The sequence below is a fragment of the mitochondrial genome of Cryptococcus neoformans (assembly GCF_000149245.1).
Source record: "Cryptococcus neoformans var. grubii H99 mitochondrion, complete genome".
In the NCBI taxonomy this organism is placed as follows: Eukaryota; Fungi; Basidiomycota; class Tremellomycetes; order Tremellales; family Cryptococcaceae; genus Cryptococcus; species Cryptococcus neoformans.
The window spans coordinates 1-24,919 of record NC_018792.1 but is presented as its reverse complement, the minus strand read 5'-3'; the positions used below and the strand labels follow the sequence as shown (position 1 = coordinate 24,919).

The following is a 24,919-nucleotide window of genomic DNA, read 5'->3' as shown; positions in this document are numbered from 1 at the left end:
CAGAGGTACTCAATACAATGATATATATATATACATTATAGAGTCTATTATGTTTCTAGATATTATTATTATGATTGTGAATCTAGCCAGCTTAGATACTTATCAAGTGATACTGCTTCTACTGCAATAGGCATGAATCCGTGCATTACACCACAAAGTTCAGAACATTGTCCGTAATAAACTCCTTCTCGTTCTGTAATAACGGATACTTGGTTCAGTCGACCTGGAGTACAATCAATCTTTAGTCCTAGAGATGGTACGGCAAAGTCATGGATTACGTCTGCCCCTGTTACTACAAATCGTACATGTGTATCAACTGGTAGTACTACTCGATTATCAACATCTAGAAGTCGAAGTTGTCCATCTTCTAGATCTGAATCTGGAATCATATAGCTATCGAATTCGATTGATTCCCCATCTTCATTTACAAAATCACTGTATTCGTATGACCAATACCATTGGTGTCCTACTGCCTTAATAGTCATAGCAGGTGAAATAACATCATCCATTAGGTAAAGTAGCTTGAATGATGGGAAAGCAATTGCAATTAGAATTAGAGCTGGAGTAATAGTCCATACTAGTTCGATTAGTGTACCGTGGTTAGAGTACTTGTGTGAAATAGGGTTTGATGTACTACTGTAGTTAATTACTACTGATCCAATTACCCACATTACACCGATAAAGATTAGTACAAGGTAGAAGAAAATTGCATTGTGTAGTTCTGTGATACCTTCAAATGTAGGGCTAGCACCGTCCTGGAAACCAATTTGCCATGGTTCTGCTGCATCACATTGTACAAATGTTGACCAAAGTGAGAAAGTCATGTTTTAGACTTATGATATCTATCATCCATACCACGTTTATTATTATACATTATATATTAATTGTGGTAACTATTATTCATTTGGGTAATCCTTAATCATTTTATTAGAATTACTTTAAGGAATAGTTGAATCGAACAACTGCTACCATTGTGTAAGAATGGGGGTCTAACCACTGACCTAATTCCTTTTAATTAATTAATTAACTTCTTTTATACACTTATATCAAAAATATTTCTATATTTCCTGAGGGGAGTTACTTCTTTGTTACTGAAATAGAAGATCGTTGGTCTGTAAAGTATAGGACTCCCGCACTAATTTCTACAATAAATCCCATTGTCAGAACAAATGAGAATAGCATAGCTACCCAATAACCCATTAGAGTTAGATTACTCATAGTTACTGCAATAGGGTAGAATAGTAGGATCTCGATGTCAAACAGCATAAATAGAATACCTACTAGGTAATATTGAATACTAAATGGTGCTCGTGTTTGACCTAGAAGTCCATCAAAACCACATTCATAAACACTTACCTTTTCAGAATAAGGTCGACTAGGTGCTAGTAGAATATTAGCCATAAGTAGAATAGCAACAAGAATAGGTACAAAAATAAATAGAATAGTAATACCTGACATTAATATCCATATAGTGTTAGAGCCAGTAGAGTTGTGCTATTTAGAATTAGATCTGGATATACCGCAAATAGGGCGATAATCATAGTTAGTGTTGCAATTGCAAAGCTATGTACTGATGATAGCTTTTGTTCTGGTGATGACACTGTTAGAATTTCAGATGATGGTGAATCAAAGTGAATTACTCGTACAATCTTAAGATAATAATAAGCACTTACTACTGATACTAGAATTGCTACAATTGATAGGAAATAATATCCACTATGTGTAGCTGAATATAGTACTGTTTGCTTTGCAAAGAATCCCATTAGTGGTGGTACTCCTGCCATTGAAAATAGACAAACAGTTAGAGATAGTCCTAGAATAGGATTAGATCGGAATTGTCCAGCTAGTTCAATAATAAGTTGTAGATCAGTATTTTGTCCTGATGATCGAGATACTGATGAATGCATAACATATCCAAATGCTAGAATAATCATAAATGCATTTAGATTTGTGATACTATATTGTACTAGATAAAATAGGAATGATTCAATTGATTCTTCTGTATTTACTCCTAGTGCTAGTAGTAGAAATCCTACATGTGAAATTGTACTATAGGCTAGTAGTCGCTTGATTCGTGTTTGTGCTAGTCCTACTACAGTACCAATTACTAGTGATAGTAGTGATGATACTAGTAGCAGATTTGTCCATACTGTAAATGATTGTCCTACACCTGCTTGTACTTCAAGTAGTAGAATTAGAATTGATAGCTTTGGCATAATTGTTAGCCATGTTGTCACAATTGTTGGTACTCCATCATATACATCAGGAGCCCAATTATGGAATGGAGCAGCTGAAATCTTAAATAGGAAACCAATAACAAAAATAAATAGACCAATAGCACATAGATTCATTTCATTTGTTTCTGATACTGATAGTAGTGTATAAATATTTTCTAGATTTGTTAGACCTGTATATCCATAAATTAGTGCTGATCCTAGTAGAATTAGAGCTGATGATAGTCCTCCTAGTAGGAAATACTTTAGACCAGCTGCTGTAGCAGAATCTGAATCTCGATAAAGAGTAGCTAGAATATATACTGCAAATGATTGTAGTTCAATACTTAGATATACTGATACTAGATCTGCACTTGAGACTAGGAATGAAGCACCACAAGTTGTAAATAGAATAATAATAGGATATGTTGTAATAGTTGGTACTGCTGTAAATACTGTAGATCGTGATTGTAGATTACTTGTTACAGGAGCCCATGGTAGAAGAATCATAGCACCAATAACAAAGATAAATGTGTCAGCCGATTGAGACACTGATGTTACCTGGAATAGACCACTGTAAATACTTACACCTTCTCCAATACCTTGAAGATCTAGAGCATTATATGATAGTGCTGCAGTGTAAAGTAGAACTAGTGAACACATCCGAGTTAGTAGAATAGGATTAATAGATGTATTAGATAGCGCTACGGCCATCATAATAATAAATAGACTAGTTACTAGCATCCCTGTTATTAATTCACTATAATTTTAATTGTTTTCATCTATTCTAATTATACGAGTATTCAGACTCGAACTGAAAAAATTCGCTTGGAAGGCGAAGGTATTACCAATTATACTATACTCGCTTTATAAATTATCATTATTATACTACTTATAATATATTTTTAACGCCCTATAGGATTCGAACCTATATTGACTGTTTCGAAGACAGTAGTACTGACCATTATACGAAAGGCGACTTCCACATTTTTTATGTTATATTATTTTTACTTTTTTTTACGAACGAGGAGACTCGAACTCCTACACCCTGAGGCAACCGTACCTAAAACGGACTTGTCTACCAATTTCAACACGTTCGCTATAAATATGGGTAATCATGTAGATAATCGATTATGCTTATATAATTCTTTATGGTATTATTATATCCATAACTATGTGGGGAGTTATATGTAATAGTATTATAGCTTTGTAATGTATACTCGTGTTACAAATAGTTGTACGAAGTAAGGTAGTACGTATACTGACATTACATATGTAATAACTGCTAGTCCAAGTAGTCCGAATGTAATTTGGTTTACCCAGAAGTATGCTGTTAGTTGAGGCATGATTATTATTTGTTATTTGTGCTCTATGGAGCTGCATATATATCATATTTAAATAGTATAAATATGATTATGCGTAAGGAGAATTGTAATATATAATAATATTATTATGATTGTACAGGCATCATAAGATATGCGTGGTATGGTGTTGGACTTGGGATTGTCCATTCTAGAGATGTACTGTATGAAGATTCTGTTAGATATGATGGTGTGCTCATAAAGTATCCTGGTGTTCCCCAGGGGTTCATAGATGCAACTGGTTGTGATACTAGCATATCGTAAATTACGTATAGAAATAGAACTGTAGCTACAACTGAAATCATTGATCCAATAGAGCTAATGTAGTTCCATCCTTCGTAAGCATCAGGATAGTCAGGAATTCGTCGAGGCATTCCAGCTAGTCCTAGGAAGTGTTGTGGCATGAATGTAGTATTTACACCAATGAATAGAGTCCAGAAGTGGATTTGTGCTAGTCGTTCGTTGTACATCTTACCGAAGATCTTAGGTGCCCAGTAGTAGAATCCAGCGAAGATAGAGAACACAGCACCCATTGAAAGTACGTAGTGGAAATGGGCCACTACATAGTAGGTATCATGCATTGCTACGTCCATTGAAGCGTTTGCTAGTACTACTCCTGTTAGTCCTCCAATTGTAAATAGAGCTACAAATCCTAGTCCGAATAGCATAGGTGCTGTATATCGGATAGATCCACCGTATGCCGTTGCTAGCCATGAGAATACCTTAATACCTGTTGGTACTGCGATGATCATAGAAGCTGCTGTAAAGTAAGCTCGAGTATCAACGTCAAGACCTACTGCGTACATATGGTGACTCCATACAATAAATCCTAGAATACCAATAGATGCAATAGCATATACCATCCCGAGGTAGCCAAAAATAGGCTTTTGTGAAAATGTTGAGATAATGTGTGAAATCATACCAAAACCTGGAATGATCATTAGATATACCTCAGGGTGTCCAAAGAACCAAAAGAGGTGTTCATATAGAACTGGGTCACCACCACCAGCAGGGTCGTAGAATGATGTGTTGAAGTTTCGATCTGTAATAATCATTGTTAGTGCACCAGCTAGAACTGGGATACATAGGATAATGATAATTGATTGGAATAGCATAGCCCATACAAATAGAGGCATCTTGTGTAGTGTCATACCAGGAGCTCGCATGTTAATAATAGTAGTGATAATGTTCATAGCACCTAGCATTGATGAGATACCTGAAAGGTGTAGTGAGAAAATAGCTAGATCTACTGATCCACCTGAGTGAGATTGTACACCTGTAATAGGCATGTAAAGAGTCCAACCTGTACCCATACCTTGTTCTACGAATACACTTGAAACGATAAGAACAATAGCAGGAGGAAGAATCCAGAATGATACATTATTCAGTCGTGGAAAAGCCATATCAGGAGCACCAATAAGAACAGGAACCATATAGTTACCAAATCCAGCCATAGCAGGTACTACCATGAAGTAAATCATGAAAATACCGTGAGATGTAGCGATTACATTGTATAGTTGGTGGTCACCGTTTAGAAATTGGTTACCAGCTCCAGACAGTTCAAGTCGGATAAGAACAGAGAAAGCTGTACCTAGAAGACCAGTAAAGATAGCGAAGATCAGATACAGTGTTCCAATATCCTTAGCGTTGGTTGAGAAAAGCCAACGGGTAGCCATGGATAAACCATGAAATAGTCCTTATAGTCCTATTATTAAATTATATACATATATATATAGTTCATATATAATTATAATTTGATTATAATCATTGGGTAATCTCTGCACCTACACTTATACGAAATTATTTATATTTTACCGTTCCTCTTAGGGGATTATTGTTAATGATGATCCTGTATATTATGAGTAAAGTACTAGGAATGAGATCATTAGTGCGAATAGTCCTGTAGCTTCTGCTAGAGCGAATCCTAGAATTGCGTAAGTAAATAGTTGACCTCGTAGTGCTGGGTTTCGAGCTACTGATGCGATTAGAGATGAGAAGATTGATCCAATACCAACTCCAGCTCCTGATAGTCCGATTGCTGCTAGTCCTGCTCCGATAAACTTTGCTGCTGCCATGTTTTGTGTATATTTAATTGTTAGGCTACTACTAAAGTAATAGCTATTAGCTTTTGATAAATAAATTATCTTACTTATATTATAAATGGGGAGTATAAGGTGAATTGTTATTAGTGTAGTTCAATGGCATCCTTGATATAGCTACATGTAAGAATACAAAAGACAAATGCTTGGATTAGAGATACAGCAATTTCTAGACCAACTAGACCTACAAAGATTGCAAATGGAATTAGTGTTACAACAGCAACTAGAATACTTGATGTAAATAGTTGTGTTAGGAATGTTGATAGAATCTTTAGTAGTGTGTGTCCAGCTGTCATATTTGCGAATAGCCGGATACCTAGTGATACTGACCGAGCAAAATATGAAATTAGTTCAATCAGTACTAGTAGAGGTACTAGTCCTAGAGGTGTACCTGATGGAATAAAGAAAGCAAAGAAATGCAGACCGTGTGTATATAGTCCAAGAATAGTTACACCAATGAAGATGAATACAGATAGACCAATAGCAACCATAACTGATGTTGTAATTGTAAATGCATAAGGTACATTACCGTTTAGGTTAGCAATTAGAATGAAGAAGAACAGGCTGTAAATAAATGGCATGTAAATTTCGTTTGCTGAACCAATTTGGTCTCGTACCATACCGTGGATTGATGCGTAAGCACTTTCTAGTGAAATACTCCATGCGCTAGGTACAAGAGAATATGAATTGTTACCCATAATATGTAGACCTAGTACTAGGAATACAGTAATAATAGCGTATAGACCTAGATTTGTTAGTGAAAGGTTAAAGTCACCAATAATAGGTGCTGAAACACTAAGGAAAGGTACCACTTCGAATTGTTCTAGTGGAGATGTAATAAAGTGTGTCATGATGACTGAATATATAAAGTAGTTGTTCTTTAAAGCTATGTAGTTAAAATAGTACATAGTATTCGACATAATTATCGTATAAGGGGATTAATTAGATTTTATCATTCAGCCGCAAGTTCCCTTACGGCTACTATGTTTCAACTTCAGAGAAATCAACGCTCTTCATCTCGAAACTTGAATATCTTTTTAGATAATTCAAAACATCTTCAATGAGTAGTGTCTCTCCCCCCGTGATGAGCAATTAGTACCCGCTTAGAGGTATACTTCACCGCGCCGTGCTGATGCGCGATTACTCGGAATTCCTACTTCATAAAGGCGAGTTCCAGCCTTTAATTCGTACATTAATATCGGTTGATGGTTAGCTCCTCTTTTCAGAATTGCATCATACTGTCGATATTCTAGTGGCACGCGTGTAGCCCACTCCATAAGGGTCATGAAGACTTGTCATAGTCCTCCTAAACTAGATTCTTATAAAATCTAGACTATAAAACATATAGATTCATAGCGAGGATTGCGTTAGTTATACGGAATCAACCATAGGTCTCACGAACACTAACTGACGACAGCCATGCAACACCTGTCTAAGATGCAAGAAGTGGTAAGATTTTACGCGGGCTATCGGATTAAACGGCATGCTTCACTCCATGTGCCTAAGAACGGTCTAATCATTGACGTTTCGGTCTTTCGACTGTACTATGCAGGTGGCAGACTTTAGCGTTAGCAACGAAAACCAATAGTTAATCCACTGATCTCATAGTCTGCATCGTTTACGGCAAGAAGTATCCGGGTATCGAATCCGGTTCCATGCTCTTGCTTTCGTACCTTACAGTCAGTCAATACTTAGTAGAATGCTTACGCCTTTAGTACACCCCTTGGTATCAAAGAATATTAGCCCTCCTCCAAGTGTTGGTTCTACCCCTATATGACTCTAGATCAATAATATGATCAAGCTACGTACCCTGTACACCTATTCAAAACTCCGATGGGTTGCCCGATTCCGTATTACCGCGACTGCTGGCACGGAGATTAGACTGGACTATTCGGTATAATAATCATCATTTATTATACTTATTCAAAAGTAAATCTTCTGATATCAGAAAATGACTTTTAACTCTAAGTTACTGGTTCACACTTTCGTGCATTGACCAATATTCTCCACTGCTGCACATAATCTATGCTCTGGACTTTTTCATTTCCAGTGTCGGGAATCAAGCTTTCACTCTCCCTACTCGTCATTGGCTTGGTAAGCTATTATCCTACCAACTACCTGCTGAGAGGCAAGTGAATCGTTTAAAAAACGGTATCAACTCACCTGTTACTGACCAGTTCGCCATTTCTGACTTGCATGTGTTAAAATACTTAGATACCCATCCGGTGGTGTCATGATTAAACACTTACTATTATGTTCTTTCTCTATCAAAGAACTTCACATCTTATTGATGCTTATTGTATGACATATTGTCATAATTCATTCATACTTATATATTTATAACTTTATTTTTATAATATCTATCTTATCTTATTTATATATAAGCAAGACTATTATATTATTATTATTATTATTAAAAGAAACCCAAATGAAATTTAACTAAAATACTACTTATATTCAAATATAATTATATAGATATTAATACATACTATTTCTATATTTTATGATTATATATAGCATATATATAATATTAATAATAACTATATAGAATTATTACAATAGATATTATAGATGTAATATTTTATATTACCTAATATATATAGATTTTATATAGAGTTCACGAGCGGTTACTCACTGACGGATTGCAAATCTGTACAAGTAGGGTTCGACTCCCTATGAACTCTAATAAAAATAATCATAATATAGATTATAAGTAATTAGGTAAGGGACGTCGTATAACGGTTAGTATATAGGTTTCCAAAACCTTTGATAGTGGTTCGATTCCGCTCGTCCTTACAGACTATACTTATATAGTACTTATATAAGCAAGGTTAATTAATATTTAAAGAGGTGAAATATATTAGTATATATTAAATTGATTCCGGAAGAGATAGGATTCGAACCTACAAGGATAGATATCCGTTCAGTTAGCAACCGAAGCCACCTCACCAATAGCTGTGCTCTTCCTATATAAACAAACATTTATTAGGGGAGTAGAAGGGATCGAACCCACGACAGACTGATTAAGAGTCAGTTGCTCTACCACTGAGCTATACTCCCTAATCTGATATTTTATAACACATTTAACATCTTTTTTTTTTTACTTCTGACCCCCCGTGATTCGAACACGGAAGTCTTCTCCGCCAAAGGGAGACGGGTTACCATTACCCTAGAGGTCATATATAATAATAAAAAAATTATTATATATATCTATGCCCGTGAGAGGAATCGGACCCCTGCCTCAGATTTACAAGATCCACGTTCTACCACTATACTACACAGGCTAACGTCAGCGAGAATCGAACTCGCATTGCCTACGTGAAGGGCAGGAGTATTAACCTTTATACGATGACGTCAATAATATACGCGAAAGAGGGAATCGAACCACTCAATATCAGACTATGAACCTAATGTGTTACCATTACACTATCTCGCATCAGTCTACCTTTTATGTTTTTACTAATTATGTATACTTATAGTTTAATTATGTATATTCATTTTCCTACTATATAAAAACATACATAATAGTATTATATTAATAATTAGATATGGGGAGTATATGTTATTAATTATGTTCGTGGTCGTAGACATAGTGCAATAGGTCCTACCATAGCTAGAAGTAGAATAAAACTAGCTAGTAGAAGCCATACTGAACCATATGTATAAAGTCCATGACCAATAGCTTCGATTTGAAGATGAGATGAGAAAGCATTATCAGCACCAGTATTAGCAAAAGCCATATTAACATCAGAATTTGTAATAGATGTATTAACTCCTAGTAGTAGTCCATTTAGATATGTAAATAGTCCTAGAGGTAGTTCACCAGCATTAGTTGTAGCAGCTGGAATAACAGATAGAATTTCAAAGAAGAATACTGTACCTACAACAAAACCAAGAGGGAGATTCTTAGTATATTCACGTCCAACTGAAACAATTTCAGTAATAGAAATATTTAGCATCATAACTACAAATAGGAATAGAATAGCAATAGCACCTACATAAACAATTAGATATGAGATACCTACAAATCCAACACCTAGAAGTACAAGATATCCAGCAGCGTTAACAAACACAGAGATTAGAAATAGCACTGAAATAACTGGATTAACTGATGTAATAACAAGAACTCCTGATAGTACAGCACCAAATGCAAGAAGATCAAGTAGAAATGTATTCATTATTTTTATATTTTTTTTTATTTATTAATTTAGGTCTAGTTTATACTGCCTTAAATCGGTTTAACCAGTCGCTAGGAGGAATTGAACCTCCTTCTCAATATTAACAGTATCGCGCTCTGACCATTGAGCTATAGCAACATTATATTATATACTAAATATATACTATATTATATTATCTTTTATTTAGGTTTTGTTTAGTATATTTTATTATTCAGGATGGCTGGACTTGAACCCGCACACTCTCGCACCCAAAGCGAGTGCCCTACCAATTAGACTACAACCTGTTTTATCTTCTTTTATAATGACGGGGAGTAAAAATCTTTTAGATTATTATAATATTATGATGTTCGTGTTGATGATGGTAGTAGTACTAGTGCTGATAGATATACTAGAATTAGTGATAGACCGTATTCATTAAATACCATATTAGTTGGTGCAAATACTAGGAAGATTAGTGATACTAGCCCTAGCATAATATATAGAGCATAAGATGTGATTACTCCTGTATCGTATGTTGCTACTGATCGTCCTGCTCCTGTTAGTACTGTACTTAGACCATATGGTCCAGTTAGTTCAATAATACCTCGGTCAATAACCTTAGAGATTACTAGACCAATCCGTAGACCTGATTCAATAATTAGACCATTATATAGAGCATCCCAATACCACTTTGCATTTAGGAATGAATAAACACCATATCCAATAGGTCCATTTGTTAGACTAATTGTAATACTTGGTACTACATGATATAGATATAGTGCTAGACCTGCACCAAATAGACTTCCAATAGCTGGTAGTAGCTTCATTAGTAGAGGTAGACCAAATTCAGCTTCAATTAGTGTAATATGATCTGGATGTTGGAATAGAGCTGTTGATAGGAAATCAGTACCAACTCCAACAAACATATCCTTAGCAATGTAACCAAATACAATAGACATAATAGATAGAATTACTAGAGGAATTACAATAATCATTGGAGCTTCATGTGCATGTAGATAATCACCCTTAGGTGCATTAGGCGTTGTAAAGAATGTTAGAGATACTAGTCGGAATGAATAGAAAGCAGTAAAGACAGCTGAAATTGTACCAAGCCAATAAGCAATTGTTCCTGATACTTCATATTGTCCTAGTGCTACTTCTAGAATTAGATCCTTACTATAGAATCCTGTCATAAATGGTAGTGCCATTAGTGATAGTGATCCAATTAGAATTGCTGTATATGTAAATGGTAGGAAATTTACTAGACCTCCTAGTCGTCGTAGATCTTGTTGATCTGCCATACCATGAATTACAGCACCTGCAGCTAGGAATAGTAGAGCCTTAAAGAAAGCGTGATTTACTAGATGAAATAGTGCTACATTATATTGTGATAGTCCTACTGCCATAAATAGATATCCCATTTGTGAACATGTACTATATGCAATTACTCGCTTTAGATCATTTTGTAGTAGACCTGTTGTTGCTGCAAAGAATGCTGTTAGAGCCCCTACCCATGTAATTACTACAAGTACTGTAGGACCATATTCAATAATTGGTGATGATCGTAGCATTAGATATACTCCTGCTGTTACAAGAGTAGCAGCGTGAATTAGAGCTGATACTGGAGTAGGACCTTCCATAGCATCCGGTAGCCATGTATGTAGAGGAATATTAGCAGACTTAGCCATAGCACCAACTAGTAGTAGTAGTCCAATAATAGTAATAGCTGTTTCGTTAATGTAAGGAGCTACTGAAAATACTGAAGCATAATCTACATTACCAAATACCCAGAAAATTGCAAAGAATCCTACTGATAGGAACATATCACCTACTCGGTTAACTGTTAGAGCCTTCATACCTGCCTTATTTGCTTGCATTCGAGTATACCAGAAGTTAATTAGTAGATATGATGAGATCCCGATTCCTTCCCAACCTACAAACATAATAAAGTAGTTATCTCCTGCTACAAGAACAAGCATAAAGAAAGTAAACATAGATAGATATGAAAAGAATCGTTGGTTATGTGGATCTCCTGCCATGTAAGAAATTGAGTAAAGGTGTACTAGTGATGATACAATAAGTACAGGTAGTAGCATTGAAACAGTAAGACTATCAAATAGGAATCCCCATTGTACAAGCATAAATTCTGAATCAATCCATGATCCAATAACAATAGATACTGGTGATCCTGATAGACCAACTTCATAGAAAGCTACAATAGATAGAGCTGCTGATGTCATTAGACATCCTGTTGTAATGATGTGAGCTCCTGTAACACCAATAGTTCGTCCTCGTAGACCAGCAACAGCTGATCCAAACATAGGAAGTGCAAGAATAGCTAGATACATTATGTTCGAAGTGAAATATTACCTCGTAGTCGATAATAAGCTACTAGAATACCAAGACCAATAGCAGATTCAGCACCAGCAATAGTAATAATATAAATAGAATATGTTTGTCCCATAATATCATCGAAATTATATGAACTTACTAGTACTAGTAGTGTCACCGCTAGAAGCATAATTTCAATAGAAATAATCATAAGAATAATATTCTTTCGATTCATAATAAATCCTAGAATTCCAATTAGAAATAGTACCAGTGATAGTGTCATCTGGTGATTAATAAATACCGACAATACGTTATATATTTTGATTAAAGTCTTTAATTGAAGATTAATATTTTATTTAATCTAAGGCACAAATATTACATTTGTATATTAATAATTCGATATGCAGATTATTAGAAATCTTCTTACCTATTACTTTCGTAAGATTTGCATATTATTACGAGGTAGAGCGGGTTCGAACCGCCTTAACCCTCCTTGACAAAGAGGTTCATTGCCAATTATGATACTACCTCACATACTTTTATTAATTATATACTTTAAAGGGGAGTAAATATTAATTATGTTATATTAAATACAATATAGTAGTTGTGTTACTGATACATGTAGATCTGTTAGTAGAATATTTGGCATAATACCTAGTACTACAGCTACAATAAGCATAGGAGCTAGAAGCATAAATTCTCGTCGTGACATATCCTTAGGGTATGTTAGATACTTTGAGAATGAACCAAATGCTAGTCGATTAAACAGGAAAATACTGTAACATGCTGATAGTACAATACTTGATGATGCTAGTAGACCAATAATTGGTGATTGTTGGAATGTTCCTGCTAGTGACATTACTTCTCCTGTCCAATTTAGTGATAGAGGTACACCCATATTACACATTGTAGTAATAAAGAAGATTAGACTAAATAGAGGCATATATACAGCTAGTCCTCGATAGTATCGGATGACTCGAGTATGATAAATGTCATATAGTACTGATCCTACTAGTACAAATAGTGCTGGTGATACTACACCGTGAGCTACTGATAGAGCAATAGCTCCTTCAATACCAATAATAGTATTAGAGAATACTCCAAGTACTACAACAGCCATGTGTGAAATAGATGAATAAGCAACAAGAGCCTTAAAATCTGATTGTCGTAGAGTAGCTAGTGAAGAATAAATTAGTGTAATAATAGCAATTGTTTGTACTAGTGGTGAAAAATATGATGTTGCATCTGGCATCATACCTACTAGAATTCGTAGGAAACCATATGTAGCTAGCTTTAGGAATACTGATGCTAGTAGCATTGATCCTCCTACTGGTGCTTCTGCATGTGCTCGAGGTAGCCATACATGGAAAGGTACTAGTGGAGTCTTAACAGCAAATGATAGGAAGAAACCAAGCCATAGAATCTTTTGAGCTCCTGCACTAAAATCATTAAGTGATAGTACATTAAAATCTGTTGTACCTACGTTGTAATAAATTACCATAATAGCTAGTAGCATAAATAGTGATCCTGCTAGTGTGTATAGAAATAGAAGAAATGTTGCTCGTACTCGAGATGCTGAACCACCCCAAATACCTACAATAAGAAACATAGGAACTAGTACAGATTCATAAAATACATAGAATAGAATAAGATCTAGTACTACAAAGAATGCAATAAGAAATGATTCCATTACTAGAAATGAAATTACAAAGTACTTTACATTGAAATGTACATTTGACCATTGACTTAGTAGACATAGTGGTGTAATAAATGTTGTTAGTAGAACAAAGTATAGACTAATACCATCAATACCAATATTAAGATGACAAAATGATAGAGTATTAAATTCTTGTACAAATTGATATTGTGTTGCACTTGAATCAAATTCTCCCCACATAATTACTGATAGAATAAATACAATTAGTGATACTACTAGAGCTACCTTCTTAATCCGATCAGCTCCAGCTGCTGTTGTATCATTCATAGGTAGTAGTGCAAGACTTCCTAGAAGTGGAATAACAATAAGTGTTGTTAGCATATTTTTAATTTAAATTTATAAAAGACCTCAATAACCCATTTAAATGGATCCCTAATAATAGGTTATGTACATAAATTCTTCATATTATAATTTATATTATAATAAGGTGTATGTACGCACACTTATATATACAATTTAACATACATACACAAATAGTAAACTAAAACACTATAATACTAAAATACCTATTATATATACTTTAATAGGGGAGTTGTATTTATGTTTAATTATATGATTATTATAGAATTGAGTCTGATCCCCAGATATAAACTGCTGCGTATAGGAATAGCCATACAACGTCAAACAAAGTGCCAGTATAGGATTGATGATTCGAATCCAATATGGTGATCTGATGTTAGGTGGTAAGCGTAAATTCGGTAAGCTGCTACTCCAATAAATAGAGTACCTACAATAACGTGAACCCCGTGGAATCCTGTAGCGAAGTAGAAACATGTACCGTATACTCCATCTGCAATTGTAAATCCTGCGTTAGCATATTCGAATCCTTGTAGTAGTGTAAATACTGTTGCTAGTACTAGTGTTAGTACTACTCCAATTAGTGTTGCTCGTCGGTTTCCATAAATTAGAGCGTGGTGTGCATATGTTACTGTAGCACCACTTGATAGTAGTAGGATTGTATTTAGTAGAGGTACTGCAAATGGGTTCAGTGTTTCGATACCTGCTGGTGGCCATTGGCTACCTAGTTCTACAGTTGGTGCTAGAGATGAGTGGAAGTATGCCCAGAAGATTGAAATGAAGAAGAATGCTTCTGTTACAATAAATAGAGAAACTCCCATTGTTAGTCCCTTTTGTACAATAAGTGTATGGTCTCCTAGATATGTTCCTTCAATTGTTACGTCTCGGAACCATAGAATAAAAGCAAATAGTACTGATAGTACTCCTAGTGTAAGTAGTAGAGAACTATATTCAATTCCGTTGAACCATAGTACTGCGCTAACCATCATTGAAAGTAGTGCATTTCCCATTAGTAGAGGCCATGGAGATGATTCTACCATGTGAAATGGATATGCCTGGAATTGGTGTCGTGGTGCTGTAATTGCTGACATTTTCATTATATTTTTATATACTTGACTAATTAAATTAAAGACTAAAGACAAATAATGTAGTATTACTATCTACTTATTATGTCTACTTTTATTTATTATTATTATATCTATATAAACAAGGCAGAAAAAGTATTAAACAAAACTAAGAAATTATATACAATTTAAGTATACTAGATAATAAATTTAATAAGATAATAATATACATGTTAGGATGTAGTAATGAATTATATTAGTTATAGATAAGTAAATATTTATAAATTTGTAAATATAAGTATGACAAATATATGGACACATAGGTGTGAGTAATCAAAGTGATTGTTGGGGATGTCTAGCACGCATTCATTATACGGAAGACTTATTGTCTAAAAGCTATATAATATATGAATTTATTATAGCGTTCCGCACGGGAAACCGTAAATTATATACACAGTGAACTGAACCATCTTAGTAACTGTAGGAAAGGAAAACAACCGTGACTTCTAAAGTAGTGGCGAGCGAAATAGAACTAGCCAAATATCATTATTATAATGCAGAATACTTTGGAAAAAGTAATCCGTAGAAGGTAATAGCCCTGTATGCTTATGATAAAATAGATAATAAATAAGTAATGTAAGAGAAAACTTGCATGAAGTTCTTTTTAGAAAAAGAAAAGAAATTGGGGAACCATCCTCAAAGGCTAAGTATGAATGACGTAGCGATAGTGAAAAGTACCGTGAGGGAAAGATGAAAAGAAAGTCGATGACTAGTGAAATAGATTCTGAATCAGCAATCATACAAGCAGTTAAAGCAATTCAATTAATTTTGAATGTGATAACGTACCTTTTGCATAATGGGTTAGCGAGTTATTTCTAGTAGCAAGGTTAATAACCCCAGCGACAGCGACTGATTAGTATAAGACTAATTCGGGATAGTTACTAGGATTAGACCCGAAACGTGGTGATTTACCCTTTGCCAGACTCATAGGTCGAACGGGTCAATGTTGCATTATTGTCCGATGAGCAAAGGGTGGTAAGTGAAAGACAACTCTGACCACGATATAGCTGGTACTCCTCGAAACGTATTGAGGTACGGTTTTCCATATATACTTACATAGGTAGAGCACTGACCATCATATTAATGGTTTTAATCGTTAATTTAATTGGGGGATCATAGATTCTACCTTTGATGTGTTAACCACCAAATGATGTAAATTTTTATGGGAAGGACAGACTATTCATGATAAGGTGGATAGTCGAAACGGAAACAGCCGAGAACATAGATAGAAGGTCCCAAAATAATGACTAAGTGAATTTAAGGAAGTCGTAGTCCTAATACAGCAATGATGTTAGCTTGGAGGTAGCTATCATTTGAAGAGGGTGTAACAACTCAGTTGCCTAAAGGACTATAGGCACCGACAATATGCGGGTCTATAGGTCATTTACCGAAACTATGTCAATTAAATTATATATTCTGTAATTTAATCAGAGTAGAGGAGCATCCCATGTGGATGAAAGATAGTGTTTCATTATCTGGACATAATGGGAGAGAAAATGCTAACATGAGTAACGTAGAAGATAGTTATAATACTATCCGCCGATTGAACAAGGGTTTCGTTGTCATGGTTAACAGCGACGATTTATAACGGTCTCTAAGATTATTATTGATGAGTTTGTCATAGATAACTATAACATTTGTTATGGTCAGGAAAATTATATGATTATTACCGTACCCTACAACCGACACAGGTGTTCAAGTAGAGAATACTAAGGCGTTGAGATAATACCGCATAAGGAACTCGGCAAAATGCTCCCTAACACTCGATAATAAGGGAGACCACTTAAAAAGTGGTGGCACATAATAGGGAGGGGCGACTGTTTACCAAAAACACCGGTATCTGCTATATAAAATATATGTTGTATAGATACTGAATCTTGTCCAATGCCAAGAGTCTAAAACTAGTCTGTAATTAGCAGACAGTTGAAACTTAGGTGAATGACCGTCTTAACTATAAGGATGTTAAAGTAGCGAAATTCATTGTTCGCTAAATACGATCCTGCATGAATAGATTAACGATCCCTCCACTGTCTCATGCGGTACCTCAGTGAAATTGGTTTAGCCGTGCAGATACGGTTTATGTGCAAGAGGACACGAAGACCCTATACAGCTTTACTATAGCTAGTTATTGTAATCGTCTTAATGATTTAGAAGGTAGTCGTTAGACGCAAATGAAATACCTTTATTCATTAATGATAGTTGCTATGCTTAATAAGCTAATATGACTAGTGGGTAGTTTAACTGGGACGGTTTCCTCCAATAAAGTATCGGAGGACCTCGAAGGTATGCTGATGTTAGATGGAAGCTAACGTGTCATGAGGACACACAAAAGCCCATAGGTATATGCATGCTTGACTGCAAGACCGATAAGTCGAAGCAGATACTTAAGTAGGACTAAGTGATCCGCTAGTGCTATATGGATAGGCTAGCGCTCAAGAGATAAAAGTTACGCTAGGGATAACAGGGTTATAGCGCACGAGAGTTCATATTGTCGGCGCTGTTTGCCACCTCGATGTCGACTCATCTTATCCTCCCGGTGCATTAGCTGGGAAGGGTTCTGCTGTTCGCAGATTAAAAAGGTACGTGAGTTGGGTTCAATACGACGTGAGTCAGTATGGTTTATATCCTTTGCACATAAGAATAGTCAAATCAGAATCAGTCTTTAGTACGAAAGGACCAAGATCTGGTGCATCTCTGGTGTACCTTCTGTTGATATTAAAATTAGCATCGAAGGGTAGCTATATGCATAATGAATAAGAACTGAAAGCATCTAAGTTTGAAGTCAATCTGTATTTGACTTAAATGGCTAGAAGTAGACTACTTCTTGATAGGTCACATGTGTACGTACTGTAAAGTATTTAGCTAAGTGATACTAATAGCCTTATTACTCACACCTACCATATTACCCTAAAATATTTCTATATACTATTTTAATTAGTATATAAAAGAGGAACGTTATATATATTATAATAATACAATATAAGAGAGGGAGATAATATACTATACCATACTATATTATATTATAGTATAAAATATAAAGATATACAAGTATATTATTATGGATTGATAGTCAAGTATATTATTATCATTATTATTATGGACTGATAGCCAAGTGGTCGAAGGCGCCGTACTTGAAATACGGTAACGTGTAAGCGTTCAGGGGTTCGAATCCTCTTCATTCCGATATAAGAAGTATACTATAATAATAAAATTCAATATATAACAGATATATAATGATATCTATAAATTATATACTATACTATCTTTATATACATACCCACCCTTGCTTATATTGTATTAAATATATAATTAATCTTGCTTATATAAAATTAAAAAATGATAATATACTATGTAATTATATATTTTTAATACTAGTATATTATAATATTAATATATTATTAATATGTTTTTATTATATTAATATAACATGACTAGTATTTATATAATCAGTATTTGATATAATGAGTGGGAGTTGTTGATCGTTGGCTGATCCATACTTGTACTGTTAGTGCACCCTTCTTATTAACAGATGAACATTGACCAAATTCAATAATAGTTCGTGTACTATTCTTAAATGATCCAATTTGAGCTGATTGTACTGTCATACGTGGTCGTGATGGTTCAGTAACAAGTCGACCAGCTAGACGAATCTTAATACCGATAATATGTGAAGGTAGATTACTTTCACCTGATACAACAGGAGTTGTAATACCAAAGATCTTATTAATAACTCGTTCAAATCGATCTGTATCTAGATTCTTCATAATAAATGCTGCTAGAATATCACTATTTAGATAAGGATAATGTAGCTTTACTAGTCGGAGTTCTACTGCTTGTCCCCAAACATTACTTAGAACTTCACCTAGAGCATTAATAGTATTAGCATTAAGTGCTGATTGTACATCTGACATATAATAGAATACTGTTACTGTTACTGTTGTAGGTGTTACATCAATAATAGGCTTAGAAGCTAGTACATCAATAGGTTCGAAAAATTGATTAATAAGTGTATTAGTATGTCGTGTTGCATGAAGATTTTGTGTTGTATTCATACCTGAATCAAAATTATGGCTCATAATTTGAGTATTACCACTTGGTAGATAATACTTAGCTAGTCCATTTGATAGAATATCCTTCATTATTTAAAGTCTGTATATTTTTAGAAATTTCTAATTCTCATGATAATTGACTATCTTGGTTTTATTAGCCAGCAGAGGGACTCGAACCCATCTTACTGCCGTTATGAGTGGCAGGTTTCTACCCTTAAACTATACCGGCTATAAGTACTAATATTAGTCTATCATATAGGCCGAATCTAGTATTACTTTTCTTAACTAGAAAAGAGAGTTAATAATATCTATAACAATAAAGGACCATATATATAGAGTTTATATCAAATATAAATAACTTTATATTATTTATCTATTTATTTCTTTAACATTACTACGACTCTTGTCGTTATTACATATATATATAATTTGGTCTCGGACCTTCCTATGATAACTCATAATAGCTAATACATAGTACTTTCTTTTATCAATTATAATTAATAGATTAGAAGGGTGAGATCCCAGAATTGAACTGAGATATCTTCTGCCACAAAGAAGCGCTCTACCATTGAGCTAAAATCACCTGTAGTTGGGGACGGAGAGACTTGAACTCCCAGTGGGCGTAACCCGGCAAATTTACAGTTTGATATCTTACCAATTAGATTTACATCCCCACATTTTGTGCCGAGGCAGAATTGAACTACCTCCCCAGAATCTTCAGCTCCGTGCTCTACCATTTAAGCTATCGGCACCCAAAATATTAGTATTTATTTGGAGAGGTGGGGAATCGAACCCCAGTTACTATGATGCAAACATAATGTACTAACCACTGTACTACATCCCCACGTTACTTATATTAAATTTAAGGGGAGTAATAATAATGATATATAAATTATGTTCGATTTGATGAACCGTCAAGTGATGTGTTTTCTAGCATTCCAATAATTGGTAGTAGGACTACAAACCAACCAAAGTATACAGCAGTTGCAATAGCCCCAACTGTTACAAATGGTTCTTCAGCGTGTTGGCTACCAATCCACATTAGAAGGAAGAAGTTACCTACGAATACCCAGAAGGCAAATCGTGTTAGAGGTCGGTGCACATTACCTCGAGTTCGTCCTACGTCAAGTAGGGGCATAGCAAGTAGGATTAGTAGCGATCCTAGCATTCCAACTACTCCTAGTAGCTTGTTAGGAATTGACCGTAGAATTGTATAGAACGGTAGAAGATACCATTCCGGTACAATTGAAGGTGGTGTTTGCATAGGGTTAGCAGGAATATAGTTGTCACTGTGTCCTAGCATGTTAGGTGCATACATTACTAGAGCTGTTAGAGCAATGAAGAAAAGGATAATTGTTACTAGATCCTTAAAGATAAAGTATGGATGCATTGGTGCCTTTTCAGCATTTGAGCTAATACCTTCAGGGTTTGAGCTACCGTGTGTGTGAAGTGTTAGCATATGTACTAGAGCTAGAGCTGCTAGAATAAATGGTAGTAGATAGTGAAGTGAGAAGAATCGGTTAAGTGTAGCATTATTAACAGAGAATCCACCCCATACAACATTATAGCTTATAAAAGCCTGCTTACTATTTCTAGTAAGATTAGACTATGTCATTCACTACGTTTAGAGTGAAAGGGCGCTCTAGGTTGGATTATTGTTAGTATTACTCACCAACTAGTCGTTGAACTTTTCTAGATTTATATAAATACTAATCTAGACTTAGCTGCAAATTGTCTTAATCTAGGGGTTGAGTTATATGATTAAGAGTTTCTTGCAATTCACCCTTTTTTTCAATTTGAGTCACCTCAAAAAGCAACTTTATATCCTTTATGTTCTGGCAGATTAATATTCTTAAACCGCTTTACGTTTCGTATATTGTTAATCCAATTGTCATATTGTACCTTCTTGTAACCTACAATTGGATGTAGCCCTGAATGAGAAAAGAATTGAACCACAGTATTTAGATCCTTAACGGAAGAAACATTAAACTTTGAATATCCAATAGTAGATATGTCAATAGTTCGAGTCGTATTAAATAGAATTCGGAAAGCTTCAAAAAGTGTAATATGTTCACGTTGTCGGATAGAGAAATAAAACTCATTAGAAGCCTTAATGTGGAATGATCCTTCAGCCATAACAAAACCAACAACCCAATTCCGAAAGAAAGGAATAGATAGATATCCAGCTGGAGTAGTAGGTAGAGGGTAGATATTAGAATTAAAATTAGTGGGTACGTCTGCATACCATACAATATTATTAGTTAGTACATGTAGAGCTAGTGCATATTGTTGCCGACGTGTATCAGTAAGAAAATAAATACCATGATGAATTAGAAGAGGAAATACAATCTCTTGAAGATCGATTCGCCCAATAATATACTTTACTGTAGTATTGTAATAGTTAATACGACCTACTTGTAGTACAGAATAGAAATAGCGTAGAAGTTCTGCGTCTCGTACGTCTAGAGAAATAACTAGCTCAAAAGAGATATAACCATCAGTAGCCCGAGTAAGCTTAATATAGCCGTCTCCATCTACAAAGCCAGCAAACATAGATATGAAGTCATAGCTAACATTTTGATACTTACTCTTGTCCTTACTATTACGTGGATGAATAGATCGACTATTCATATTACCTACAGTAGGTAGAAATTCTGAACTGAAAAATACATGAAATGATACTAGACAAAGGATAAAAACAAATTGTGTAAAGTCCGTACCAATCCAAGGAATAGCAGATAGCATATTAGTAATTACAGTTGCACCCCAAAGTGACATTTGACCGTAAGGTAGTACGTAACCTAGGAAGGCTGTACCCATCATCAGGACTAGAATAATAACTCCTACTGACCATGGTAGAATTCGAGGAGACTTGTATGATCCAAAGTATAGTCCTCGTGCGATATGTAGGTATACAAAGATGAAGAAGAATGACGCTGTGTTAGCGTGAATATATCGAATCATCCATCCGTAGTTAACATCCCGCATGATATGTTCAACGCTGATAAATGCTAGATCAATATTAGGTGTATAGTGCATTGCTAGAATAACACCTGTTAGAATTTGTGTTCCTAGACAAAGTGCTAGTAGTGAACCAAAATTCCATGCGTAGCTAATGTTAATAGGTTGTGGTGAATCACAAATGTAACTATTAGCAATAGATAGTAGTGCATTACTCTTTATTACTCGCATAGATATTATATTCTTAATCTTATTGTCTTACCTTATATCAATTAGCAATCTCAGCGCTTTTTTGGTTATATTTATAATTAAATACCTTAAGCCCAAGAGGAATCGAACCTCTGCCACACCGATATCAACGATGGGTACTAACCGCTATACTATAGGCTTTATATACATTAATTAGTTTTTAATCTACTTATATGTAAGGGGAGTTGGGATAATATCAAATGCCATTAGAATACTTGGAGCTAGTACTACGAAGGCAATAGCTAGAGGAAGCATATCTGTCCAACATAGTACCATTAGTTGGTCGTATCGAATTCGTGGGAATGTAGCTCGACACCAGACAAAGAAAAAGCAAATAATACATGTCTTAACTCCTAGTACAATACTTTGTAGGTTAACGAAGGTGTCGTTGATAAATAGTTCTGGCATGTTGTACCCACCTAGAAATAGGATTGCTGTTAGACATGACATTAGAACAATTGAACAGTATTCTCCTAGGAAGAAGATACAAAGATCATACCACTGTGTTCAGTAAAGAACCAGCTAGAAGAATACAAAGATCATACCACTGTGTTCAGTAAAGAAACCAGCTACTAGTTCTGATTCTGCTTCTGGTAGGTCAAATGGTGTACGATTAGTTTCAGCTAGTGCTGAAATTAGAAATACAATGAATACAGGTAGCATAGGAATAACAAACCAAATAGCTTCTTGATGTTCGATAATTGTTGTGATATTAAATGATCCTGTCATAAAGATCACTGTTAGAATTGCTGAACTTAGTACTAGTTCATATGAAATCATTTGAGCTGTTGATCGTAGTGATCCTAGAAATGCATACTTAGAGTTAGCTGACCATCCAGCAAATAGAGTACCATAAATACCAATTGATGAAATAGCCAGAGTATATAGAATTCCCATTGAAAAATCAAAAATAGTTAGTCCAGCACCAAATGGAATAACAGCCCATCCTAGTAGACTAAATACTAGTGTAATAATAGGAGCTAGATAAAATAGACTTACCGTAGCATGAGCAGGAATTACTGTTTCCTTTACTACTAGCTTTAGAGCATCAGCGACTTAAAAAAAAAATATTAGGGTTGTTGTCGTAGGCTCGTGTAGTAATAATAACCCTTGTAAGCTTTGTTTGTATCTAGCTTTGTAGTTAGTGTAGTAGCTCCGATCCCCATTGTCTTTGCAGCTAGTCGGATACTTCGGAAAGGAGCACCTGTTACTAGTGTAAAAGAGTTTTCTGTGTAAACATATACCGTCTTCCCATTCATTTCTGCTGCTGCATCTAGCGTAGCCTTGCTTGGACCAGTACCATAATTATGATTCTTAGGCCCAATCTTGCCTACACTCTTTCGAGCACGTGTACTGTCAGAATCCTTTCGACCTGTTAGTGCTAGACTAATCTTAGATCGAGTAAGAACAGATAGACCTAGGATGTCTCGTGGGTTGTTATAGGCTGTCATTATAACATTAAGAAGCGGCTTAAATGTATAAAGATACCAATTTTCTCGTGCTACAATTTGTTCACGAGAACATGTTTCAACCACAGTAATAGAAAAATTATGCCATCCGAAAGTCTTTAGGAATAGAGCTAGAAAATTATTACCCTTAGGTGTATTGTAATAATGGTACTTTATCCGTTGACCCATATTTACAGATGAACCATAATATGTGAAAAGTCGAAAAGGGAGAAAAGTGATCTTATAAACACCACTTGTACCTCACCACTTCTTATAAAAAGCATTGATATTGTCAGGCACATTTGAACAATGGTCTACAGCTACATGCTTCTTCTTACGATTGATATAAGACCAAGTCTTATATCGAATAATATGCGTGTAAAGTACATAAGATTCTGCAACACTAAATGGGATAACTATACACATTAGAATATAATCACTACTTATGGTCAGAGATACAATAACGACTAGAATAACTAGAATATTTACGACATTTATTTAGATCATATCACCATCCTATTGTATAGGATGCAGAACGTGTGATCGTTGAGGATCCTACTTGTATACTAATATACTTTGGTTTCCTGCTGATTATACATAACTGAAAAACTGATTGTCACTATTTTAATATAGTACAGCCTCCATAGTACTTTCCAGCATATAGTTCTGTTTTCATTCACCTCTTACGAGATAAAGCCGCTCGCCTTTTTTATATAAAAAATTTTTTAACGGTTGTAGAACTCCATAATAACCTACCTTATTAGGTCCTACTCGTCGTTGCATAGCAGCAAGAACCTTTCGTTCAATAATAGTCATGAAAGCAACGGCTAGAAGAATAGGTACAAGCACAATAAGAACTTCTAGAAGATTATATAGTGATGTTAGAATAGCCATTTTTTATGATATTTTTAAT

The 24,919-nt window shown here is 35.0% G+C and overlaps 13 protein-coding genes and 14 non-coding genes across 27 annotated transcripts; 2 read left to right on the top strand and 25 right to left on the bottom strand. All coding sequences in view use genetic code 4, as the record gives it.

The window, feature by feature from the left end:
- Window positions 1-68: 68 nt before the first annotated feature.
- CNAG_09012 (cytochrome c oxidase subunit II) lies at window positions 69-824 on the bottom strand. Its single transcript has one exon. It carries the CDS (start codon window positions 822-824, stop codon window positions 69-71), a length of 756 nt encoding a protein of 251 aa, YP_006883719.1.
- A 253-nt stretch (window positions 825-1,077) lies between these two features.
- CNAG_09011 (NADH dehydrogenase subunit 3) lies at window positions 1,078-1,458 on the bottom strand. Its single transcript has one exon. It carries the CDS (start codon window positions 1,456-1,458, stop codon window positions 1,078-1,080), a length of 381 nt encoding a protein of 126 aa, YP_006883718.1.
- On the bottom strand, window positions 1,458-2,957 carry CNAG_09010 (NADH dehydrogenase subunit 2). Its single transcript has one exon. The coding sequence runs from the start codon at window positions 2,955-2,957 to the stop codon at window positions 1,458-1,460; it is 1,500 nt and encodes a 499-aa protein (YP_006883717.1).
- A 50-nt stretch (window positions 2,958-3,007) lies between these two features.
- On the bottom strand, window positions 3,008-3,079 carry CNAG_11016. The gene has a single exon. It is a non-coding gene; the product is annotated as a tRNA-Gly (tRNA).
- Window positions 3,080-3,120: 41 nt separating this feature from the next.
- On the bottom strand, window positions 3,121-3,192 carry CNAG_11015. The gene has a single exon. It is a non-coding gene; the product is annotated as a tRNA-Arg (tRNA).
- A 471-nt stretch (window positions 3,193-3,663) lies between these two features.
- On the bottom strand, window positions 3,664-5,250 carry CNAG_09009 (cytochrome c oxidase subunit I). Its single transcript has one exon. The coding sequence runs from the start codon at window positions 5,248-5,250 to the stop codon at window positions 3,664-3,666; it is 1,587 nt and encodes a 528-aa protein (YP_006883716.1).
- A 509-nt stretch (window positions 5,251-5,759) lies between these two features.
- CNAG_09008 (ATP synthase subunit 6) lies at window positions 5,760-6,593 on the bottom strand. Its single transcript has one exon. It carries the CDS (start codon window positions 6,591-6,593, stop codon window positions 5,760-5,762), a length of 834 nt encoding a protein of 277 aa, YP_006883715.1.
- A 1,804-nt stretch (window positions 6,594-8,397) lies between these two features.
- CNAG_11013 lies at window positions 8,398-8,469 on the top strand. The gene has a single exon. It is a non-coding gene; the product is annotated as a tRNA-Trp (tRNA).
- Window positions 8,470-8,661: 192 nt separating this feature from the next.
- CNAG_11012 lies at window positions 8,662-8,733 on the bottom strand. Its single transcript has one exon. It is a non-coding gene; the product is annotated as a tRNA-Lys (tRNA).
- A 46-nt stretch (window positions 8,734-8,779) lies between these two features.
- Window positions 8,780-8,852, bottom strand: CNAG_11011. The gene has a single exon. It is a non-coding gene; the product is annotated as a tRNA-Gln (tRNA).
- A 34-nt stretch (window positions 8,853-8,886) lies between these two features.
- Window positions 8,887-8,957, bottom strand: CNAG_11010. The gene has a single exon. It is a non-coding gene; the product is annotated as a tRNA-Thr (tRNA).
- An 80-nt stretch (window positions 8,958-9,037) lies between these two features.
- Window positions 9,038-9,109, bottom strand: CNAG_11009. The gene has a single exon. It is a non-coding gene; the product is annotated as a tRNA-Met (tRNA).
- Window positions 9,110-9,242: 133 nt separating this feature from the next.
- Window positions 9,243-9,851, bottom strand: CNAG_09007 (NADH dehydrogenase subunit 6). The gene has a single exon. The coding sequence runs from the start codon at window positions 9,849-9,851 to the stop codon at window positions 9,243-9,245; it is 609 nt and encodes a 202-aa protein (YP_006883714.1).
- Window positions 9,852-9,917: 66 nt separating this feature from the next.
- On the bottom strand, window positions 9,918-9,989 carry CNAG_11008. The gene has a single exon. It is a non-coding gene; the product is annotated as a tRNA-Asn (tRNA).
- Window positions 9,990-10,062: 73 nt separating this feature from the next.
- On the bottom strand, window positions 10,063-10,135 carry CNAG_11007. Its single transcript has one exon. It is a non-coding gene; the product is annotated as a tRNA-Pro (tRNA).
- A 54-nt stretch (window positions 10,136-10,189) lies between these two features.
- On the bottom strand, window positions 10,190-12,178 carry CNAG_09006 (NADH:ubiquinone oxidoreductase subunit 5). Its single transcript has one exon. It carries the CDS (start codon window positions 12,176-12,178, stop codon window positions 10,190-10,192), a length of 1,989 nt encoding a protein of 662 aa, YP_006883713.1.
- A 569-nt stretch (window positions 12,179-12,747) lies between these two features.
- On the bottom strand, window positions 12,748-14,199 carry CNAG_09005 (NADH:ubiquinone oxidoreductase subunit 4). Its single transcript has one exon. The coding sequence runs from the start codon at window positions 14,197-14,199 to the stop codon at window positions 12,748-12,750; it is 1,452 nt and encodes a 483-aa protein (YP_006883712.1).
- A 227-nt stretch (window positions 14,200-14,426) lies between these two features.
- CNAG_09004 (cytochrome c oxidase subunit III) lies at window positions 14,427-15,266 on the bottom strand. The gene has a single exon. The coding sequence runs from the start codon at window positions 15,264-15,266 to the stop codon at window positions 14,427-14,429; it is 840 nt and encodes a 279-aa protein (YP_006883711.1).
- A 3,131-nt stretch (window positions 15,267-18,397) lies between these two features.
- CNAG_11005 lies at window positions 18,398-18,482 on the top strand. The gene has a single exon. It is a non-coding gene; the product is annotated as a tRNA-Ser (tRNA).
- Window positions 18,483-18,730: 248 nt separating this feature from the next.
- Window positions 18,731-19,438, bottom strand: CNAG_09003 (small ribosomal protein subunit 3). Its single transcript has one exon. It carries the CDS (start codon window positions 19,436-19,438, stop codon window positions 18,731-18,733), a length of 708 nt encoding a protein of 235 aa, YP_006883710.1.
- A 422-nt stretch (window positions 19,439-19,860) lies between these two features.
- CNAG_11003 lies at window positions 19,861-19,931 on the bottom strand. The gene has a single exon. It is a non-coding gene; the product is annotated as a tRNA-His (tRNA).
- A 97-nt stretch (window positions 19,932-20,028) lies between these two features.
- CNAG_11002 lies at window positions 20,029-20,100 on the bottom strand. Its single transcript has one exon. It is a non-coding gene; the product is annotated as a tRNA-Phe (tRNA).
- Window positions 20,101-20,120: 20 nt separating this feature from the next.
- Window positions 20,121-20,192, bottom strand: CNAG_11001. The gene has a single exon. It is a non-coding gene; the product is annotated as a tRNA-Ala (tRNA).
- A 48-nt stretch (window positions 20,193-20,240) lies between these two features.
- Window positions 20,241-22,540, bottom strand: CNAG_09002 (apocytochrome b). Its single transcript has 2 exons — window positions 21,989-22,540; window positions 20,241-20,930 (listed from the first exon to the last, which is right to left on the bottom strand). Exons 1-2 carry the CDS (start codon window positions 22,538-22,540, stop codon window positions 20,241-20,243), a joined length of 1,242 nt encoding a protein of 413 aa, YP_006883709.1.
- An 87-nt stretch (window positions 22,541-22,627) lies between these two features.
- On the bottom strand, window positions 22,628-22,699 carry CNAG_11000. Its single transcript has one exon. It is a non-coding gene; the product is annotated as a tRNA-Ile (tRNA).
- Window positions 22,700-22,723: 24 nt separating this feature from the next.
- On the bottom strand, window positions 22,724-24,900 carry CNAG_09000 (NADH dehydrogenase subunit 1). The gene is made up of 3 exons: window positions 24,687-24,900; window positions 23,093-23,613; window positions 22,724-23,059 (listed from the first exon to the last, which is right to left on the bottom strand). Exons 1-3 carry the CDS (start codon window positions 24,898-24,900, stop codon window positions 22,724-22,726), a joined length of 1,071 nt encoding a protein of 356 aa, YP_006883707.1.
- On the bottom strand, window positions 23,629-24,195 carry CNAG_09001 (hypothetical protein). The gene has a single exon. The coding sequence runs from the start codon at window positions 24,193-24,195 to the stop codon at window positions 23,629-23,631; it is 567 nt and encodes a 188-aa protein (YP_006883708.1).
- Window positions 24,901-24,919: the final 19 nt, after the last annotated feature.